The 19,391-nt window shown below is 56.0% G+C and overlaps 2 protein-coding genes across 4 annotated transcripts in view; both read left to right on the top strand.

The window, feature by feature from the left end:
* Window positions 1–14,334, top strand: part of CTNNBIP1 (catenin beta interacting protein 1) — a 94,328-nt gene extending 79,994 nt beyond the window's left edge. Inside the window, exon 6 of the transcript XR_009246835.1 lies at window positions 14,213–14,334. The gene's annotated coding sequence lies outside the window, so the exon portion shown is untranslated. The remainder of the gene's footprint in view (window positions 1–14,212) is intronic.
* The window catches only part of CLSTN1 (calsyntenin 1), a 50,528-nt gene that overhangs the window by 13,745 nt on the left and 17,392 nt on the right, over window positions 1–19,391 (top strand). For all 3 annotated transcript variants that reach the window (XM_058674848.1, XM_058674850.1, XM_058674845.1), the window contains exon 2: window positions 14,213–14,335. In XM_058674848.1, the coding sequence (XP_058530831.1) occupies window positions 14,213–14,335 (123 nt within the window). The remainder of the gene's footprint in view (window positions 1–14,212; window positions 14,336–19,391) is intronic.

Raw genomic sequence — 19,391 nt, 5'->3', positions numbered from 1 at the left:
TGGTTCGGGTTGTCCTGCTCAGCCCTGACTGCCGGAAGCTTCTGCTCTGTAAGGTGTGAGTCTGTCCCTGTGTCTGCGAGGCAGCCGCGTGCTGTGTGACGTCGTCTCCCTGGTGGGTCTGATCTGTTGTTGTTGAGCTGGGTCGTTTTTACCTCTTGTCAGGTCACAGTGGCGCTCTCCAGGCTTTTCACATGAGGGACCGGAAGTTGCCACATGTTTTAAAATAGGCCTTTCAAAGGCATTTCATACACTCCTGTGCTGTGCAGTCCCTGCACCTGTCTGAATCCAAAATGTCTCTGTCACCCCTGAGAAAGAAACCTCACACATTTTAAAAAAATTCTTGGGGCACAGCGCGGTAGTCTAGTGGCTGAGGTCTTTGCCTTGCACACACCGGGATCCCATATGGGCGCCGGTTCTTATCCTGGCTGCTCCACTTCCCATCCAGCTCCCTGCTTGTGGCCTGGAAAAGCAGACGAGGACGGCCCGATGCCTTGGGACCCTGCACCAACATGAGAGACCCGGAGGAGGCTCCTAACTCCTGGCTTCAGATTGGCTCAGCACTGTCTGTTGCAGCCACTTGGGGAGTGAATCAGCAGGCGGAAGATCTTTCTGTCTCTCCTCCTCTCTGTGTATCTGATTTTCTAATAAAAATAAAGTCTTTAAAAAAATTCTTTCAAAATTAAAAAATATATAATATTTACTTATTTTTATTTGAAAGGCATAGTTATTGTGAGAGAAGGAGGGAGAAAGATCTTCCATCTGCTGATTCGCTCCCCAGATGGCTGCAACTGCTTGAGCTGAACCAGTCTGAAGCAAGGAGCCAGCCAGGAGCTTCTTCCATGTCTTCCATGTGGGTGCAGGGTCCCAAGGTTTTGGGCCGTGTTCAGCTGCTTTTCCAGGTCATGAACAGGGAGCTGGTTGGGAAATGGAGCTGCCTGGATTTGAACTGGTGCCCATATGGGATGTCAGTACCACAGGCAGAGGCGTAGTGTACTGTAACATGGCGCCAGCTCTTCAATTTATTACAAAGCAGAGAAACGGATAGAGAGCTACCTGCTGGTTCACTCCACAAATGCCCACATTAGTCAGAGCTGTGCCAGGCCAAAGCCAGGAGGCTAGAACTGCTTCTGGGCGCCTCTCATGGCTAGCAGGGACGCTTGGGCCTTCTTCCCAGGGCTGCACATTATCGGGAAACTGGGTTGTCAGCACAGGGGCTGGGCACGGGTCCGGACACTCTGATAGGGGGACGCAAGTGTAGACATCCCTCACGGCGAGATGGCTCCGCGTGGAGTTACCCTACTCCTCCCTCTTGTCTCCCCCAGCCTCTGTCTTGGTCTCTGGAGTCGTTTGTTCTGGGTGTTTCCTGTGAATGAGGTGACATGTCCCAGGAGCTTGGCCGGCTACTGCGTCTGGGCCATGCTCTGGGGTTGCCCGTGTCTGGAGGTCCATGCACCCGGGAGCCACAGTGTGTCTTCCCCTTTGGTGGCGTGGTGTGGAGACCCCAGGGTGTTGTTGCCTCATCAGCTGCTGCCCTGCCCCTTGAGCCTGTTTCCAGCTCTTTCTGCTGTTCTAGGAGCAGAACTCTGGGTCCAGAGGCCAGTCTGTGCTCCTACCCGCAGAGGTGGTCCCTGCTCCTCCCCTACCGCCATCACCCCCGTTCTGTCTACCCTTCTCTGTGCCACGTAATTGGCATGCTCACTGCCAGCCTGCCTGGTTTCTTTCTCCTTGGCTGCCTCCATGAGGCAGCAGCTGCTCTTGAGCATCTGGGATCCCTCCGTGTGGCCTGGGCACCCCGACTTTTCCTTGCCCACCTGCTGGTGACCGGCCCCCGCCTTTGTCCGTAACCCTCACGGTTTGTTCTCGCACAGGTTTTTGCTGTTTCTCCGTCCTGTTTCCTCTCGCTGCATGTGGCCCTCTGCTGCGTTCTGTTGATCGCTTCTGAATCCTGACCCCACATTCTGTCTGGCCTTTGCAGCTTCCCGTTACACTTAGGTCTGACGTAGTGGTTATAGGGAGTGAACCCAGGCGGAGGCCCTTTAAAAGGCTCACAGGGCTGTGCCTGGCTCTGCGAGGTTTTTGTCCTATGGCTGCCCGAGTGCAGGGTTGTCACTGGGCGCCGGCCCCCCATCTTTTCTGGTGTCTAGTTCCTGGCTCAGCGTCTCGTCCTTGGTCCCAGGCAGACAGCAGGTGTCTCTGCCCCTCCCGGCTCTTGCCTCAGACCCCATTTCCAGGGTTGGAAGAGGGTCCCCATACCCCCACTGTCCCTTCATGGATGACACCTGATGTGGTCACCCCTCCAGCGCTGTCCAGTTCCCCCTCACAGCCTTCTCAGAGGACAAACGTGGATAATGTCGCCAGCTCCAGGTGGATGTGGGAGCGAGAACTGGTGTCACGCTCACCTGCTCCTCCTGCATCCCAGTTGATGGTTCCCCAAGGGCACTAGGTTGCCAAGGCCCTCAGTGTCCCCTGGCCTGGAACTGAAAATGTGCAGCACCCGCGGGCCAAGCATGCCCTTCGTGGTGTGGGGCTTGAGTTGGCACCAGCACCCTGGTTCTGCATTCTGGTGGACACGGATGGACCTTCTGAGAGGTCCTGAGTCGGGGAACTCGAGCGGCTGCCCACCCTGTGCCATGTGTTCCTTTAGCAGGAGCGCCCCGGGGAAGCTGCCGTCTCGCCGGCAGCCGTGCTGTAAGGTTGTGAAGGTGTGGGTGTGCCAGGACAGAGCCGGAGTTTTTCTGAGCAGCTTTCGTGGCACTCCCAGTTAGGGCGGCGCTTCTGGCGACAGCTGGAGAACCTGGCATCGAGAAGGGCAGTCAGCTGGTCTGGATATCATGTGGCCTTTGTGAACTCTGTGTGTGTGTGTGCTGAAGTTGTCCACTGTGTGTGAAGGTTAGGAGCCCAGGAAAGCACACTCATGCTCCTGGACTATTATGACTCAGGACAGCGCCCCGTCCATTGTAGACTCCGGGCAAGAACGCAGAGGACAGGCCAGGTCTGCGGCTGCTGATAACGTGGCCGAGTGGGAGCTGCAGGGAAGTGTTGGCGTGGACTTCACTGCGCAAGTGGGTTTCCGACTGACTCGCATTGAGTGTTAGCTGACGGCCTGAGGTGTACTGCTTACTCACTGGGTATGTTTTAGAGGGCTCAGTGGTGCATTTGTTCCTCTTATACTGTGTACAATTTCACAAATAATTCACTCAGCTGCCTTTTTTTTTTTGAAGATTGATTTATTTGGAAGGCAGCAGAGTTCCAGAGAGAAAAGAGAGGAAAAGGCATAGGAGACTTTTCATCCCCTGGTTGCTTACCCAGATGTTCAAAAGGGTTGGGGCTGGGCTAGGTCAGAGCCAGGAGCCTGGAACCCTGTGCCCATGGGCGTGGCAGGGGCCTGGAACCCTTTGCCCATTTGATTGGCAGGGGCCTGGAACCCTGTGGCAGGGGCCTGGGACCCTGTGTCCGTGGGCGTGGCAGGGGCCTGGGACCCTGTGTCCGTGAGCGTGGCAGGGGCCTGGTACCCTTTGCCCGTGGGCGTGGCAGGGGCCTTGAACCCTGTGTCCGTGGGCGTGGCAGGGGCCTGGAACCCTGTGCCTGTGGGCATGGCAGGGGCCTGGAACCCTGTGTCCGTGGGCGTGGCAGGGCCTGGGACCCTTGCCCATGGGCGTGGCAGGGGCCTGGGATCCTGTGCCCGTGGGATTGGCAGGGGCCTGAAACCCTGTGTCCGTGGGATTGGCAGGGGCCTGGAACCCTGTGTCCATGGGATTGGCAGGGGCCTGGAACCCTTTGCCCATTTGATTGGCAGGGGCCTGGAACCCTGTGTCTGTGGGTGTGGCAGGGGCCTTGAACCCTGTGTCCATGGGATTGGCAGGGACCAGACACATGGCTTTGCTCACTTGTGGCACTTTCCCGAGGCGCAGCTCAGCTTGGAAGTGGAGCAGCCAGGATTCACATGGTTTGCAGAGATCCTGAGTGGTCCCTTGCTGGCCCTGCCGACAACGTCCTGCACACAGCACGCCGCCCCAAGGCAGGAATTTTTTTAAGATTTACTTATTTTTTATTGCAAAGTCAAATACACAGAGAGGAGGAGAGGCAGAAAGGAAGATCTTCCGTCCGTTGATTCACTCCCCAAGTGAGTGCAACGGCCATGCTGAGCCTATCCAAAGCCAGGAGCCTGGAGCTTCTTCCAGGTCTCCACACAGGTACAGGGTCCCAAGGCTTTGGTCGTCCCTGACTGCTTTCCCAGGCCACAAGCAGGGAGCTGGATGGGAAGTGGAGCAGCTGGGACATGTGTGAAGCAGTAACCGAGTGGGATCCTGTCACTTAAAGAGCACAGATTAGCCATTTGAGCCATTGTGCCAGGCCCTAGCCGCCTTTTTTAAAGCTTATTTTTCATCCAGCATTCATTTGAAAATCAGAATTAACTGTGTGTGAGAGAGATCCTCTCCTCTGGCTCCAGTCAGGGCTGCGCCAGTCTGAAGCCAAGGAGCCTGGAACTCTGTCTGGGTCCCTTGCCTGGGAGGCAGGGATCAAGCCGGGGCTGCAGGAGGCCACACCCCCAGGCACTCATCCAGGGTGTTTGTGTCCCAGGTGGCATCTTAGCTGCTGTGCCCACCTACCCCCGCCCCGGTTTTCCTCCGCAGGTTCCCCTACTGAATGCATGATGGTAAATTTTATGAATTTTGGAGAAATAGAGTTAATACATAGATTTGATAGATAGGGTTATAGAGCACTGGCCCTGACCGTTGCCCTTCTGGCTCTGCATCTGCTCTGCCCGCGGGTGCTGTGGTGAAGGACCTGGCTGCTGAACCAGGGCAGGAACCTGTGTCCTGGGCACACGTGTTGCTGTGACCCCAGAGTGCTGCTGCTTGGTGTCTCTTGTGGTGGCAGCCATGGCCCCAGTGAGTGACCTCCCCCACACGCCTTGCCTGGCACGGGTGAAGCATTTGCCTCTGGAAGCCCTCTTGGATGTAGATGGAGGCGAGGCTCCCATGCAGGAGTGGCTACGCGTCACATCTGTGATGTTGAACGGCTGCCGGGCTGGTGTTGTGACGTGGCAGGTAAAGCCTCCTGTGCGTGTGTCCCGTATGCGTGTTACTCCACTTCCCATCCAGCTGCCTGCTGACACGACTGGGAAGCAGCACAGGACGGCTGCACGAGCTTGTGCTAGCGCTGCCCACCTACGTGCGAGTTTCAGGTGGAGCTCCTGGAATCAGCTTGACCCGGGCCCTGACTGTGCAGCGAATCAGAGGGTGGCGGAATCTCTCTGCCTTTCAAACAAGCAAACAATGGTAAATAAAACCTGTAACAAGCACAGGCGCCCATCGTGCCCAGGAGAGTTGCTGCGAAGGCCAGCAGGTGACCGTGCCCAGGAGAGTTGCTGCAAAGGCCAGCAGGTGACTGGTGGCTTGCGGTGCTGTTGAACTTGCTGCTTGGGTTCTGGGTGGTGGCTGGCCCATCAGTAAAAAGGCATTGAAATTGGGAGTAACTTCCACACTTTCTGCCCCCCCCCCCCAGCATGTTCTGTGCTTACTAGAAATTTTGTGAATAAGTTAAGGTAATTGGTAAGTAAAGAAAGTATCAGCTTTGTGACAAGTATCACCTTTGTGATAGATTTTTTTTAAAACTTCACTGACTTGTTTGAAATAGACATGTGTTCCTGCTGGTATGAGATTAAACGAGACAGCCACCCGTGGGTGCCCGGGTAGTGCCTGCCCAGTGTGGGCTCCTGTGCCCAGCATGTCTCGCACACCCGGTGCGTCTCACATGGCAGGCAGGTCTTGCATACTTGGTGTGTCTTGCACATCTGGCTTGTCTCATAACCAGTGAGCCTTGCACACTGATGCACCTCTCACACCAACACACCTCTCACATCGGTGTGCCTTGCACACTGCCACACCGTACAGACCGACACACCTCACACACCAACGTACCTTGCACACTGACACCTTGCACACCGACGCACCACGCACACCGTTGCACCTCGCACACTGACACACCTCGCACCAACACACCTCACACACTGATACACCTCGCACACCAACACGCCTCTCACCAAAATGCCTCACACACCGGCATGCTTCGCACACCGAAACGCCTCACACACCGAGCACCTTGTACACTGACACATCTCGCACATTGAGGTGCCTTGCACACTGACATGCCTCACACACCGACACGCCGCACACACCGACCCACCTCTGCAGGCCCTCTTGGCCTCTCTTTGCCCTGTGGCAGAGGTACCTGCTCCGACTGCGTGTCTTTCCTGGGCTCACTCCCCAGGTGGCATGAGGGACTGTAGGTGTGAAGGATGTTTGGCTCTGTGCCTGCTCACATTGAGGTCCCGCGGGAAGACATGCGTTCTGGGCACCAGCCACAGAAACCTGGGTCGTTTTCCACCTGGACTGGCGTCTCACCACTCTCCCCCGACCCCGGCATTTTTTACATCCTTGGTGGGGGATGGGAGAAAATTGACAGCTATTGTCAGGCTCCCGGAGGAACCCACAATTTGGGAAGGCCGTGACCTTGCTGGGAGAAGGGCCTGTCTGTGTAATGACAGACATCAGATCCCTGAGGCCGGGGCTGCTATATTTAAGCCAGATTTACCAGCATTCCACTTGGCTTTTTTTATCCTAATTGTTAAAAGCACATCATCACACCCTGATTTCTCCAAAATAACACCATGACTCTGCCGCCTCCTGCCCAGTCCCGCAGCTAAAGCCTTGGTGAGTGTGTCCGTGGGTGTGAAGTCACATGCACACTCGGTGCCCGGCGATGTTAAAAATACAAACCGCACACATTCAAGCCAGTAGGATTTTCAGATAATAAATGGAGTTGAAATATATTAACATGAGTTCATTGAGAGAAAAATAGATAGCAGTGTCTGCTACCTGCTAGTTCACACCTCAGCTGCCTGGAGCTGCCGGGGCTTGGTCCTGCCAAATCCAAGAACTGAAGCTCCAGCCTGCAGTGGCAAACATTTTTCAAAATAGATTAATGAAGTTGTTTCAAAGAAATTCTTGAGGAAACAGTAGTAAATCAAATGCAACAGTGTATTGAAAAAAGAGCAATACTATATATACCATGATGAGATGGGGTTTATTCCACATTCTGGAATCAGCAACCCACTTCTCAACAGGCTAACGAAGAGCAATCGCTTTGGGTTAGCTACCTTATCATGGAGGCCCAGATGTCGCTTGGAATATGCATGTCCCGTTATCTGAAATCGGGTTCAGGTCTCTGAGGAAGCAGGTGATGGCTCATGAGGTAGGAGATGCGGATGAAGTGCCTGGCTCCTGGCTTGCCCGACCCCAGCCGGTGCAGGCTTTGGGGTTGGGGAGGGAACCAATAAATGGGAGATGCTCTGTCTCTCTGGTTCCCTCCCCAGGTGGCTGCAATGGTAAGAGCTGACATGAGGGCTGCGGAGGCCTAAGGGCTTGGGTGGGAAACAGAGCACCTGGGACACGAACCCGTGCCCGTGTGGATGCTGGTGCTTGCATTGAGGGATTATTGTGCAGAGCCGTGACACTGGCCCTGATGACGAGGTTCTAATGCAGGAATCCATGCCTGGGCCGCCCATGTCTTTTCATGCTGTGGAGCCAGATGGCTGTATGTGTTCCAAAGGCTTGCTGAAGAAGAAAACACCCTGGAGATTTTAAGAAGCAGTAGTGTGGGGCTGGCACTGCAGTGCAGCAGCTTAAGCCACTGTCTGCAGTGTTGGTGCCCGTCTGAGCTGGGGCTGCTTACTCCCTCCCAGCTCCCTTCTAACATCTGGGAGAGCATCCACAGCTGACGACTCAAGTGCATGGATGTTGCCGATTGTGGGAAACCCAGATTGTGCCAGGCCCGTTAATACAATTTTTAACACAAGGCCTACTGACATTCCTTAAGTAAAGTGGCAGAATTTTAAAAATATCTGTTTATTGGGCCTGGAGTGGTAGCGTTGGAGCTAAAGTCCTTGCCTTGCATGCGCTGGGATCCCATGGGGTACTGGTTTGTATCCTGGCTGCTCCCTTCCCATCCAGCTCCCTGCTTGTGCCCAGGGAAAGCAGTTGAGCACGACCAAAGCCTTGGGACCCTGCACCCACGAGGGAGACCTGGAAGAGGCTCCTGAAGCTTCCTGGCTTCAGATCAGCTCAGCTCTGGTCGTTGTGGCCGCTTGGAGAGTGAAGCAGCAGATGGAAGATCTTTCTCTCTGTCTCTCCTTCTCTGTGTATATCTGCCTTTCCAATAAAAATAAGTAAGCATTTCTTAAAAACCTATATGTTTATTCACTTAGTTACTTTTCGGTTTAATAGAGCTGATTTGCTTTCGGGACACCCACAGCAGTTGGGGCTGGTCTCCTTTGTGGGTGGCAGGGATGTGGCTAATGAGTTGTCACCTCCTGCTTCTTAGAATCTGCGGTAGCAGGACGGTGGAGCCAGGCCTCACACCTAGGCACTGCCACCTGGACGCCGCAGTCTCAGGCGCCCTGCCAAACCCGTGTCCTCTGGTGGGAGTTTGACCAATCATTGTGCCAGTGGGCACTCTGTGGCAACTGTCGCCACCTGGTGGCATCATTCTCCAATTGCAGTTCCCTTAGGAGAATCACGTTAGAAGTTGAACCTGCAAACTAAACTCCTAATAGGATCTGGGGTTCCTAGCTGACCCACCCAGGTGTTAAAATGGTAGGAGGTGCACATTCCGTTCCTGTGTGAGACTAGCCAGTTTCTGCTGATAATGAATTGGAAGGGAACCGTTGGCGGCCTTGTGTTCCCAGCAGTAACTGTACTGTCGTGTTAGTTCACCGCCTGTCACACAGCACGTGTTAGCACATGACATGTTAGCATGTGGCGTGCGTTAGTGTGCTGCACATGTCGGCAAACACGTCATGGCGTGTTAACGTGCGGCATGTGTTAGCACGCAGCATGTGCGAGCACATGGTTGGAGCCAGGGGCAGAGTTCGAGGGCCGCCCACAGCCCTGCTGTGGGCTGTGCCTGGGCCTTCTCTAGTGAAGCCAGCCCTGGTGTTCCTGCGTTCTTGCATGATACCAAAAGCAGCTTCAATTCCTAACAACTAAGATCTTCCACAGCCACCAAAGGCTAGTTACATCTGAAAATCAGCATGCACCCCAGCCACACCCTGCTCTCCCCCGCGGGTGCAGGGGCCCAAGTCGTGCTTTCCCAGGCCACAGGCAGGGAGCTGGGTGGGAAGTGGAGCATCCGGGACATGAATGAGTGCCCATATGGGATCCTGGGTTTCTCTGCTGTGCTGCAGCCCCAGTCCCTTAGTGGTGCTGAAGCTCTGAGCCGCAGCCCCTTCGGGGTGTGCAGCTGGTGGGCTCTGTGGCTTTCTGGGGGCGGCTGCAGACAGCACTCGCTTGTTTCGGTAAAGGTTTTAGATTACAAACTGAGTGCGATGAAATATTAAAAATATCATTCATTAAATATTGAAGCATTCAGCTTTGGACTTCAGCCGGCTTTGTTAAAGGAGCATTTCAGAGGTTTTGAATTGCAAAACGGGAACTGTGGGGGACATCAGCTGATCTCCGCCTTGGGCCTCGGGCTGTCCTGGGCTGCAGCTTTTCCTTGGTGGCCACCCTGGGTGGTGCTCTGCAGGTGAGTGGCCTCCCCCAGGCGCCCTGCCTTGGCTGCCGTGGGGTTCAGCCTGGGCAGCAAGGTGACCTGAGTCTCGGCAGGTTCACGGACTGAAATACTCAGTCTTCAGGTTCTGTGTTCATTGCACAGAGCTTTTTATGTTTTTTGTTTTTTAAAAGTGTATTTATTTGAAAGATGGAGTTAGAGAATGTTTTATCTGCTGGTTTGCTTCCCAAATGGCTCCAGTGGCCAGAACCAGGCTGATCTGAAGTCAGGAGCCAGGAGCTTTGGGGTCTGCCATGGGAGTTCAGGGCCCCAAGGGCTTGGGCCATCCTCTGCTGCTTTCCCAGGTGTGTTACCAGATAGCTGGGTGGAAAGTAGAGCAGCCAGATCTTGAACCGATGCCCGTATGTGATCTGGTGCTGTGGGCCCCTAAGCCACAGCACCCACCCACCCCATATGGAGCATTTTATTAATCAGACCTTAAACCATCAAGACAAACTGGTGTGGAGTGTGGCGGTCGCCGGCAGGGTCATCCCGGCTGCTACGCCCTGCAGTGTGGTTGGAGCCCGTTCTTGGGAGCGGTGTGGTCAGTTCCTGCCTCATTGCGTGGTTGATGGGAAAAGGGCATCTGTGAAGGTGGTTCCTGCATGCCGGTGACCCGCTGGAGCGGTCAGCCGTGTGGCCCACGCGGCTTCTCACACTAAAGCCTGGGCTCACGGCTACCAGCTCCCTCCTCTCCCTGGCCAGAGCTCTTGTCCCAGGGCACCGCCCCGTCCCATCTCCCAGGCGCTGCCCTGGTCCTGCTAGCCACCTGATGGAGTGAGTCCTCCTTGCCCCAGGCTGGGAGCCCCAGCTTGTCCTGTGCTCCAGCTCCTGGTGCCAGGGCCAGCCTGTGGCGCCGAGTCCTCATACCCCATGGGCTTCCACACGCCAAGCAGTGTTGAGTGCTGGGTGTCAGCACAGAGACCTGGAAGGCCACACTCGCAGGGAATCGGCTGTGTTGGGGGTTTAAGGAGGGAAGCAGAGAGACGCACAGTGAGGTGTTTGGACATCCGAGTTCTTGAGTGTTCCAGCTGTGGTGTGCGCTGTTGGGGGAGCTGCTGGCCGCGTCGCACAGATGAGGAAACTGGCTTGCAGGAGCCCGTCTCTCCGGATGAACCAAGGGAGTGTGGAAAAGCAGGAGGGGCTGGAAGAACCGTGGCCCAGGGGTTCCCTGTGAGGCCGCGGGTGGGATTTGAGGGACCAGTACTATTCTAGTACCATTTTTTTTTCTTTAGAAGATTTATTTATCATTAATGGAAAGTCAGATTTACAGAGAGAAGGAGAGACAGAGAAAGATCTTCCATCTGCTGGTTCACTCCCCAAGTGGCCACAACAGTCGGAGCTGAGCCGATCCAAAACCAGGAGCCAGGAGCTTCTTCAGGGTCTCCCACATGGGTGCAGAGTCCCAAGGTTCTGGGCCATCCTGGACTTCTTTCCCAGGCTACAAGCAGGGAGCTGGATGGGAAGTGGGGCTACCAAGACATAAACATTGGGAATCCGGGCCCGGCGGTGTGGCCTAGCAGCTGAAGTCCTCGCCTTGAAAGCCCCGGGATCCCATATGGGCGCCAGTTCTAATCCCGGCAGCTCCACTTCCCATCCAGCTCCCTGCTTGTGGCCTGGGAAGCAGTTGAGGACTGCCCAATGCATTGGGACCCTGCACCCACGTGGGAAACCCGGAAGAGGTTCCAGGTTCCCGGCATCGGATTGGCGCGTACCGGCCCGTTGCGGCTCACTTGGGGAGTGACTCATCGGACGGAAGATCTTCCTCTCTGTCTCTCCTCCTCTCTGTATATCTGGCTGTAATAAAATGAATGAATCTTTAAAAAAAAAACATTGGGAATCCAGGTGGTGCATGCAAGGCAAGAACTTAAGCTACTAGGCTACCACGTCGGGTCCTCTAATACCATTTTTAAAAATTTCATTTATTTATTTTATTAGAAAGGCAGATTTAGAGAGAGAAGAAAGGGCACACAGGAAGAGATCTTCCATCCGCTGGTTCATTCCCCCAAATGCCCACGACAGCCATACCCGGACCAGGCCGCAGTCCAGGCTGAAGCCGGTCACCTGTGTGGGTGGCAGGGCCCCAGGGATGGGGGCCATCACTTGCTGCCTCCCTTAGCAGGAAGCTGGATGGGCGGTGGAGTAACTGGGTCTCGAACCAGATGCTCTGACGTGGTGCCACAGGCAGTGGTGTCCACTCGGTGCCGCACATCTGCCCCTTCGTGATGTTTCTGGCTCTTTGAGCTTTGTTTTTTGGTGAGCTGGGGGGTCTGCAGCCAGCAGCTGGGTGTGGATACTCCTCTTAGTGACCTGGCTCAAAAACAGGGTTCTCGAAGTAGGAATGTCATTTCTGTTCCTGTGCAATGGGTTTCATATTTCAGTGGTGTTCCCCCATTTTCAGTTTGTTTGTATTTATTTGAAGAGCGGCAACCCAGACAGATCCCCCACCCGTCTGCTGGCTCACAGCAGTTGGGGCTGGACCAGGTGGGAGTCTGGCACTCCATCCAGGTCTCCCACGGGGTGGCAGGGAGTATTTGGGCCCTCATCAGCTGCTGCTCCCGGATGTGCCTGAGCAGGAAGCTGGAGCCGGACGTGACCCCAGGCCTCAAGGCCAGGCACTCCAGTGTGCGATGCCAGCATGCCAAGTGGGTGCCAGCAGCTGCCCCACAGTGCTGCCTCGGTTACTGTTCGTTCTTTTACTTGTATTTGAGAGAGTGGCAGAGAGGGCGAGACGAATCTTCCTTTGCTGGTTCACTAGCTGCAGCAGCTGCAGTCAGGCCAGGCAGAAGTTCGAAGCCCAGCGTCCCCTCGAGGCCTCCCGTGTGGGTGGCTGGGACGCGGGCACTTGGGTCACCCTCACCCATTGCCCCCCGGAAGTGGCCGGGGTGGAGCTGGGGCTCCAGCCTGGGTGTGGGCGTCTCACATGGAGGGTTTTACCCCGTGCACCAGCAACTCCCATTTTTGGTAAATGAATAATTCCTGACATTTTTCTTGGCTTTGATTTCTGATACAGTCCATACCAGGAGAGGTATGGGTAGACAGACCCGGCCGGGGCCCTGACAGTGAGGTCTGTCCTGGAGCTGCTGGCACTACTGGGTGGAGTGGGTGCAGGCCAGGGCCGAGGGGGTCACCTGGCCCGCGTGACTGTCCAGGTGGGTGGAGGAGGTGAAAGGGCCGTGTGCGTGGGTGGGTGACCGTGTTTCCCGCTCAGCCGCGTGCGGCCATGGTGCTGCAGGGTCTCCCAGCCTGGAATTCTCTCATCCAGGGAGCTGGAGCTGCCATGCTCAGTAGCCCTGGCCTGTGCTGCCGTGAGGGCAGGGCTTTGCTGGGGATGGGCCACGGTGGGAACTTGCCTGGCAGCTTGCTTCTCGTCTTTGTCCCCTTCCTGTCTTGGCCTGACCTCTGCATTGGGGAGGAAGGCAGGTGAGGCCCAGGTGCCTGTCGCAGGCGGGTACACCATCCTGCCATTGCCCAGCAGAGAAGGACAGTAGAGTGTCACTCGCTGGGTGCTTTCCTTGTGGTGGACACATCAGAGCACGTTACGTGCGGGGTTGATGACCATGGGCTCTGTGGTCTGAGGGAGCACCATGCTGTGTGTGACCTGCAAGGGACCAGGGGCACAGGACATGCTGGTGATGTTGTCCGGAGAGCCTGCTCAGTGGATCCAGCTCGCAGGAGGGAACCCAAGATCAAGGGACCAGGGGCACAGGACATGCTGGTGATGCTGTCCGGAGAGCCTGCTCAGTGGATCCAGCTCGCAGGAGGGAACCCAAGATTATTTGGGAAAGGGTCTTGCAGTTTGTCTGCCATTCCTTTTCCTGCAGGTGGTTTGGAGGAGTCCCCAGCTCAGGTGACTCCCACAGGGGTGCTGAGAGCTGCCAGCACCCCTGCAGGGAAAGAACGAATGAAGAGCAGGGTGTGGGCAGGGGCAGCTGGGCACGCCTGGCACGGACCCTGGAGTGCAGTGCTTGCCCAAGCAGGGGCCGCTGTTCATTTGCAGGCAGGCAAAGGGTGTGACGGCCTGCCTGCAGCCCTGGCTGCTGAGGACGCTGGGGAAGGGAGGGTCCACCTCCCCGGGGCCCGGGCTCTGACACCGAAGGAAGAGGGCAGTCAGTGAGCTGGGCTCAGATGCCCACCTACAGTTAGGGCTGGGCCAGGCCAAAGCCAGGAGCCAGGAACTCCGTCCGGGTCTCCCACGTGGGTGGCAGGGGCCCAGGCTCTCGGGCTGCGTCTCCAGGTGCCCTCGTAGGAAATGGGATAGGAAACGGAGCAAGGACTTGCACCAGTTTGTTCACTGCTGTGAGCACCCCAAGTGTCAGCCTAAGCCGAGTGCCACAGTTCCTGCCTGAGAGCAGTGTCTGTCTGACGCCTGGTTGCTTCATGGGCCCTGGTGATTTTTTTTCTCCAGAATCTAAAATTTCATCTCAGGTAAGTCTTGATACCAAACTTTGCAATTAAAGCCGGAGTGTTGCTGGACAGCTTAGTGAATTCCACTCATCAGTGATGGGTGTGTGTGTGTGTGTCTTCAAGGCAGTGGAGTTTAGAGTGGCCACTCTAAGCTTGTCTGTCTTCCTTCTCTCCCTGCTTTTGTTGAACACAGTCAACAAGCACAAGCCGTGGCTGGAGCCCACGTACCACGGCATCGTCACGGAGAATGACAACACGGTGTTGCTCGATCCGCCGCTGATTGCCGTGGACAAGGACACGCCTCTGCGCTTTGCAGGTACGTGGGGAAGCGCTCTGTGGGCCGAGGGCCTGTGGGGCACTCTGGCATCACGTTTCCCTCTGATTTGTGGGCGTAGCTGCTCGACACCCGTCTGTGTCCCTTGAGGACAAGATGTTTAGTTGAATCGCACCATTATGTTCCTTACCTCGAGGTAGTGAGATCACAGCTGGGGAGTAGATGCCCGTGGTACTGCAGATGCGTTCAGCTGGGGAGTAGTGTAGCAGGTGCAGGCCCGAGGTCCTGCCGGCCACCAGGTGCCACCGGCTGCGCTGCGTGCGTTCCCTGTGGAGACTCTGGTGAGAGTTGACCAGCCTTTACCCAGGGGGACTCTGCGCATTAGTTACATTTTTGATTAATGTTTGACAAGTTCCTTCTTGTGATCGTGACCTGTGTGTTGACAGCGCAGAGCCCGAGGAGGGTGCTGGAGGGGTGCTGAGGGAGGGTGCTGGAGGGGTGCTGGCTCATCACAGCTGTCGCCCGTCCACAGCAGCACCTGTGCGTGGGGGCTTCCACGCTGCTGCTTCACCCGCAGCGCGCCGGGTTGAGTCTCAAAGGGCAGCTCTCGCGTGCCGAGGCTCCTGAAGACAGCACGCGGCCTCGAATAGAGCAGTGTGGTCGTCACTGCACGGCGAGGGGTGCAGGGGTGGGCTTGTTACGGGAGCGCAATGTGAACAATGAGTCGTGCCTGCTTCCATGCGAGGACATGTCACACAATCCAACGTGCGGCCTCTGTGTGGACTGGCACCAACCACACCTCCCAGAGGTTCTTGCTCACTGAATTTGAGAGAGAGCTCCCAGGAGACAGGAGGATGGCCCGTGCACTGTGACCAGGGGTGTGTCCAGCAGCCACGCTTCCTTTGGTTGCCGTTTTTACTACCCCCAGGTTTAACGTCACTTTGAGTGTGGTGTGGCGTGTTGGTGACAGCAGGTGTCCGAGCGTCAGTACAGGCGTGGCACCCCATGCCAAGGAAGGAACTCAGGTGGCTCAGTGACTGCGAGCGGCAGAGCACACACAGTGCTCACACATGCACATGTGACAGCTGCACTGTCGTGGCCTGCGGTGGCCTTGGGGGCACCTCGCCATCCATGGGGCACCTCGCCATCCATGGGGGCACCTCGCTATCCATGGGCACACTCATATGCCATGCTGTGTAGACTGTTTTGGTGAGATTGTGTAACATATATTTTTAAGTAGATCCATTACACATTTCATGCATTTTTTAAAAAGATCTATGGGCCTGGCTTGATAGCCTGGTGGCTAAATCCTCACCCTGCATCCATTGAGATCCCTTATGGTTGCCGGTTCATGTTCTGGCAGTTCTACTTCCCATCCAGCTCCCTGCTTGTGGTCTGGGAAAAACAGTTGAGGACGGCCCAAAGCCTTGGGACCCTGCACCCACATGGGAGACCCAGAAGAAGCTCCTGGCTTCTAATCGGCTCAGCTCCAGCCATTGCAGCCACTTGGGGAATGAACCAGCAGACATAAGATCTTTCTCACTATCTCTTCTTCTCTCTGTAAATCTGCCTTTCCAGTAAAAAATAAACCTTAAAAAAAGAATTTATTTATTTTTTAATTTGAAGGGCAGAGTTACAGAAAGAGTAGCAGGGACACAGAGGTCTTGTGTTTTCTGATTCACTCCCCAGATGACTTCAGCGGCTGGACCTGGCCAGGCCAAAAAAGCCAGGAGCTGGGAGCTTGTCCGGGTCTCCCGTGGTGCAGGGCCCACGCGTTTGGACCATTCTCTGCTGCTCTCCCAGGCCACAAGCAGGGAGCTGGATGGGAAGTGTGCAGCCATGAGCTGGCCTCCATAGCGTGAGCAGCTGGGACAGGAGTCAGCACCCATTTGGGATACTGGCACCGTAGGGAGAGGTTTAATTTGCTCTGCCATGGTGGCCACCGTACTCTTTAAGGCTGAGAAACAGCAAGAGAGACAAATAGAAATATTCCATCTCCTGCCCCTTCAAATGGCTGTATCAGAATGGCTGAGCTGGGCTGAAGCCAAGCGACAGGGACCGAGGCACCCGCCTACCACCCAGCAGGTTAACCCACTCTGCTGCAGCGCTGGCCCAGCTCCGTGCTGTGCTTGGGAAAGCAGCAGATGGTGTAAGTCCTTGGGCCCCCGTCTCCAGGCGGGAGATGTGGGAGAAGCTCCTGGCTTTGCCCTGGTTCAGTCGTGAACACTGCGACCTTTGAGGACTGAACCCGCAGAGGGAGGGCCTCTGGCTCGCTCCTGTCTTCAAATACATAAATAAAGGCTTTTTCTTTTTGTAATTTTTAAGGACGATGTTGTCTGCACTGAACAGTGAGAGGTGCTTCTCCATCTTCGTTCTTATTCCATTTTCTCAGTCGCACGAGTCTTTTTTTTTTTTTTTAAAGAAGATGGGCCAGGTCCAGGGCCTGCTTTTATCTTAAGTTGGTTTCACAGTGGTATTTATTTTAGTTTTTAACAAATTTATTTTTATCTTTTTCTTGATTTTCCTTCAACTATAGTTAACTATGTAAAGATTGTCAACAACAATACAATAAAATGGATAAAAAAAAAAAAAAAAAAAAAAACAAAAAAAAAAAACAAATTTATTTTTAACTTTACTTGAAAGGTAGAAAGAGAGCGACCATCCATTCCCTGATTTCCTGCGCCTCTGGCCTGCAGCAGCCGGAGCCAGGCCAGCAGGAGGCTGGGAGCCAGGCCTCGGTCCGGGCCTCCTGCGTGGCTGGCAGGAACCTGGGGTTGCAGTCAGCAGCTTCCATCCCCAGGCCAGGTGCGTCTCAGCCGGAACCAGGACTTAAACCTGAGCACCCTGCAGAGGCAGCCTAAACGCCGAGCCACATGTCTGGCTCTTTTGGCTCTGCCCAGTGGTGGTGAGGAGGGTGACGTGGTGGCAGCGACATGGCAGGTGCCAGTGCTGGCTGCATGTTCCCAGGGTGCGCTCTAGATGAGGCCTCTGAGTCCGACTGGCAGGGCAGTCTCACATGGCGGGCACGTCACCAGTCTTGTCCTCTGGTTAGGGAAGCAGACTGCTGTGTTGTCAGCAGCATGGCCGACCGCCTAGTCCCCGGCTGTCCACAGTCCCTGGCTCACTCCCTGGCACACGTGTGGAGGAGTGGGTGAGTTTGTGCTCAGTGAAACAGCTCAGGGGTGCCGGAGCTGCCTTTGGGCCAGGCAGCCTGACCCCAGCCTGGTTCAGAGTTCTCCCACCGCAGGGCGCCTGTGTGGGAGCCTTCCCGGGTGCCTAGCGTGTAGTCTGGTTGCTGGTCGGCTGGTCCTACTGGATGGTCGTGTCCAGACAGTGTTCTTGGGATGAAACTGTGTGTCTTGGTATTTGTTAGGCATTTCAGGAATGTTAAATGATGGCTGTTTCCTGGACTGTGCTAAGGCCTCGGTAGCCGTGGGCAGGCAGGTGTGTTGGCCATTGAAGGTGTGGCCTTGGGCTCTTTGGCACGAGCTGCTGTGTTTTGCCCACACTGGGGCTGGGTACTGTGGTGGTGCGCCTCTGCCCAGCCTGCCCACTTCCTGCCTTCCCGGTCGGGCTCTTCTGCAAGGTTGGTTGAACAGTTGCCGTGTAATAGAATCCAAGAGGGCTGCCAGGCAGCTCTTGGGTACTTTCCCCTGTGGCCTCTGTCCCCTGTGGCCTGTGTGCCCAAGGACGACTGGCAGGGGTCACCCGCCTCGCCCCTGCCCACCTGGCCTTTTCAGTGAGTGACCTGAGCCAGCGCTGTGGGCAGCACTGAGTAGGATGATGAGGCTGGTCCACGTGACACCACCGTGTCTGCACATGGACGTGGCATGTCTCACGGGCTGACCAAGGGCAGTGACCTGCCAGCGTGCGGTGCTGAGTCTGGGCCTGGGCATTCGGAAGGGCCCGGGATTACACAGGAGGCTGTGGTGCCACGTCATTCCCTGTCCTCAAATCACTGATGCCCTGGTGGGAGGACCAGGCCACACGGGCGGAGTGGCCAGGCTGCCTGGACGCCGGGATCCTGTACCGCATGAGGGCTTAGGCGCTGGGGGCTAAGAAGGTGACACAGGGCTCATGTCCCCGTGAAGGGGCTGGTGGCATCTGCTCCAGAAGGCAAGACTGTAGCCACTAGGCTACTGTGCTGGACCCTCATTCCACTTTTAAAAACTTCCTCAGTAAAGTTCTGTTTTGGCTCCTCAGCGCCGTTCTTGCGCTGTCTCATTGGATCTTACAGAGGGGGGGCTGGAAAGGCCTGGGAAACCTTGGCCGTCCTAGAAGGGCATTCTCTCTCTCTGTGAGAGGATGCTGTGACTTGGGGAGCTGTGCAGCAGGGTGGCAGCCAGCCAGGAAGCCCATGACCGCCTAGAACTCCAACTGAGGCCAGGGGTTTCACCAGTAACACTGTCTGAGGAATGTCCCTTTTTGCTGCCTGTGGCCGTATCACACGCCCCCTGCCAGGAGCCCCAGTGCCGTGTCAGATACGTGAGCGGGAATTGGCTGTTACGGCGGTCTGCGGAGCACTGGGCCTCCTCACGGACCTCCCCCTTGTCCTGTGCCTTCATTCTGCATGGAACCCAGGGTCCCAGGCTTCCTCCCTCCATTCTACTGTCACAAAGGCCTTGTCCCCAAGCCTCAGTGCTAGGGTCCCTGCTGGGGCTGCCCTGTTCAGCGCTGACACTTGGCCTCATGCACCTGCCCCCCCCCCCAGGACACACCGTCCTCCCTAAACTCCGTGCCGGGGTTGCATGAAGTGGCGGACCCCTGGGTTCTACACGCGGGTCACCCAGCTGGTACACGGTGTGGCCAGCAGCCTGGCGAGGACCCGTAGCTGAGGGGCACCAAGGCCCCCAGGCAGCCTCTGCAAGCCTGAATTTCGGAATTGGAGGAGTGTGGGGAAGACGCACGTCTTGGCTTTCCATGTCCGTGGGTTGGGTCCAGGCTCAGAGAGCAGCCCGGGGTGCATGGCAAGTTTCTAAATTGTCAGGAATCTTCCATTTGGTGTCGCAGCCTGGAGACACGGTGCCAAGGTCATGCCCTAACTGGCTGCAGCCCAGCTGTGTGCCTCCACTCAGGGCTTGTTCCTGTTTCTGACCCA

This window comes from Ochotona princeps, chromosome 2 (genome assembly GCF_030435755.1).
Source record: "Ochotona princeps isolate mOchPri1 chromosome 2, mOchPri1.hap1, whole genome shotgun sequence".
NCBI classification, from domain to species: Eukaryota; Metazoa; Chordata; class Mammalia; order Lagomorpha; family Ochotonidae; genus Ochotona; species Ochotona princeps.
This window is presented reverse-complemented; position numbering and strand designations above follow the sequence as displayed.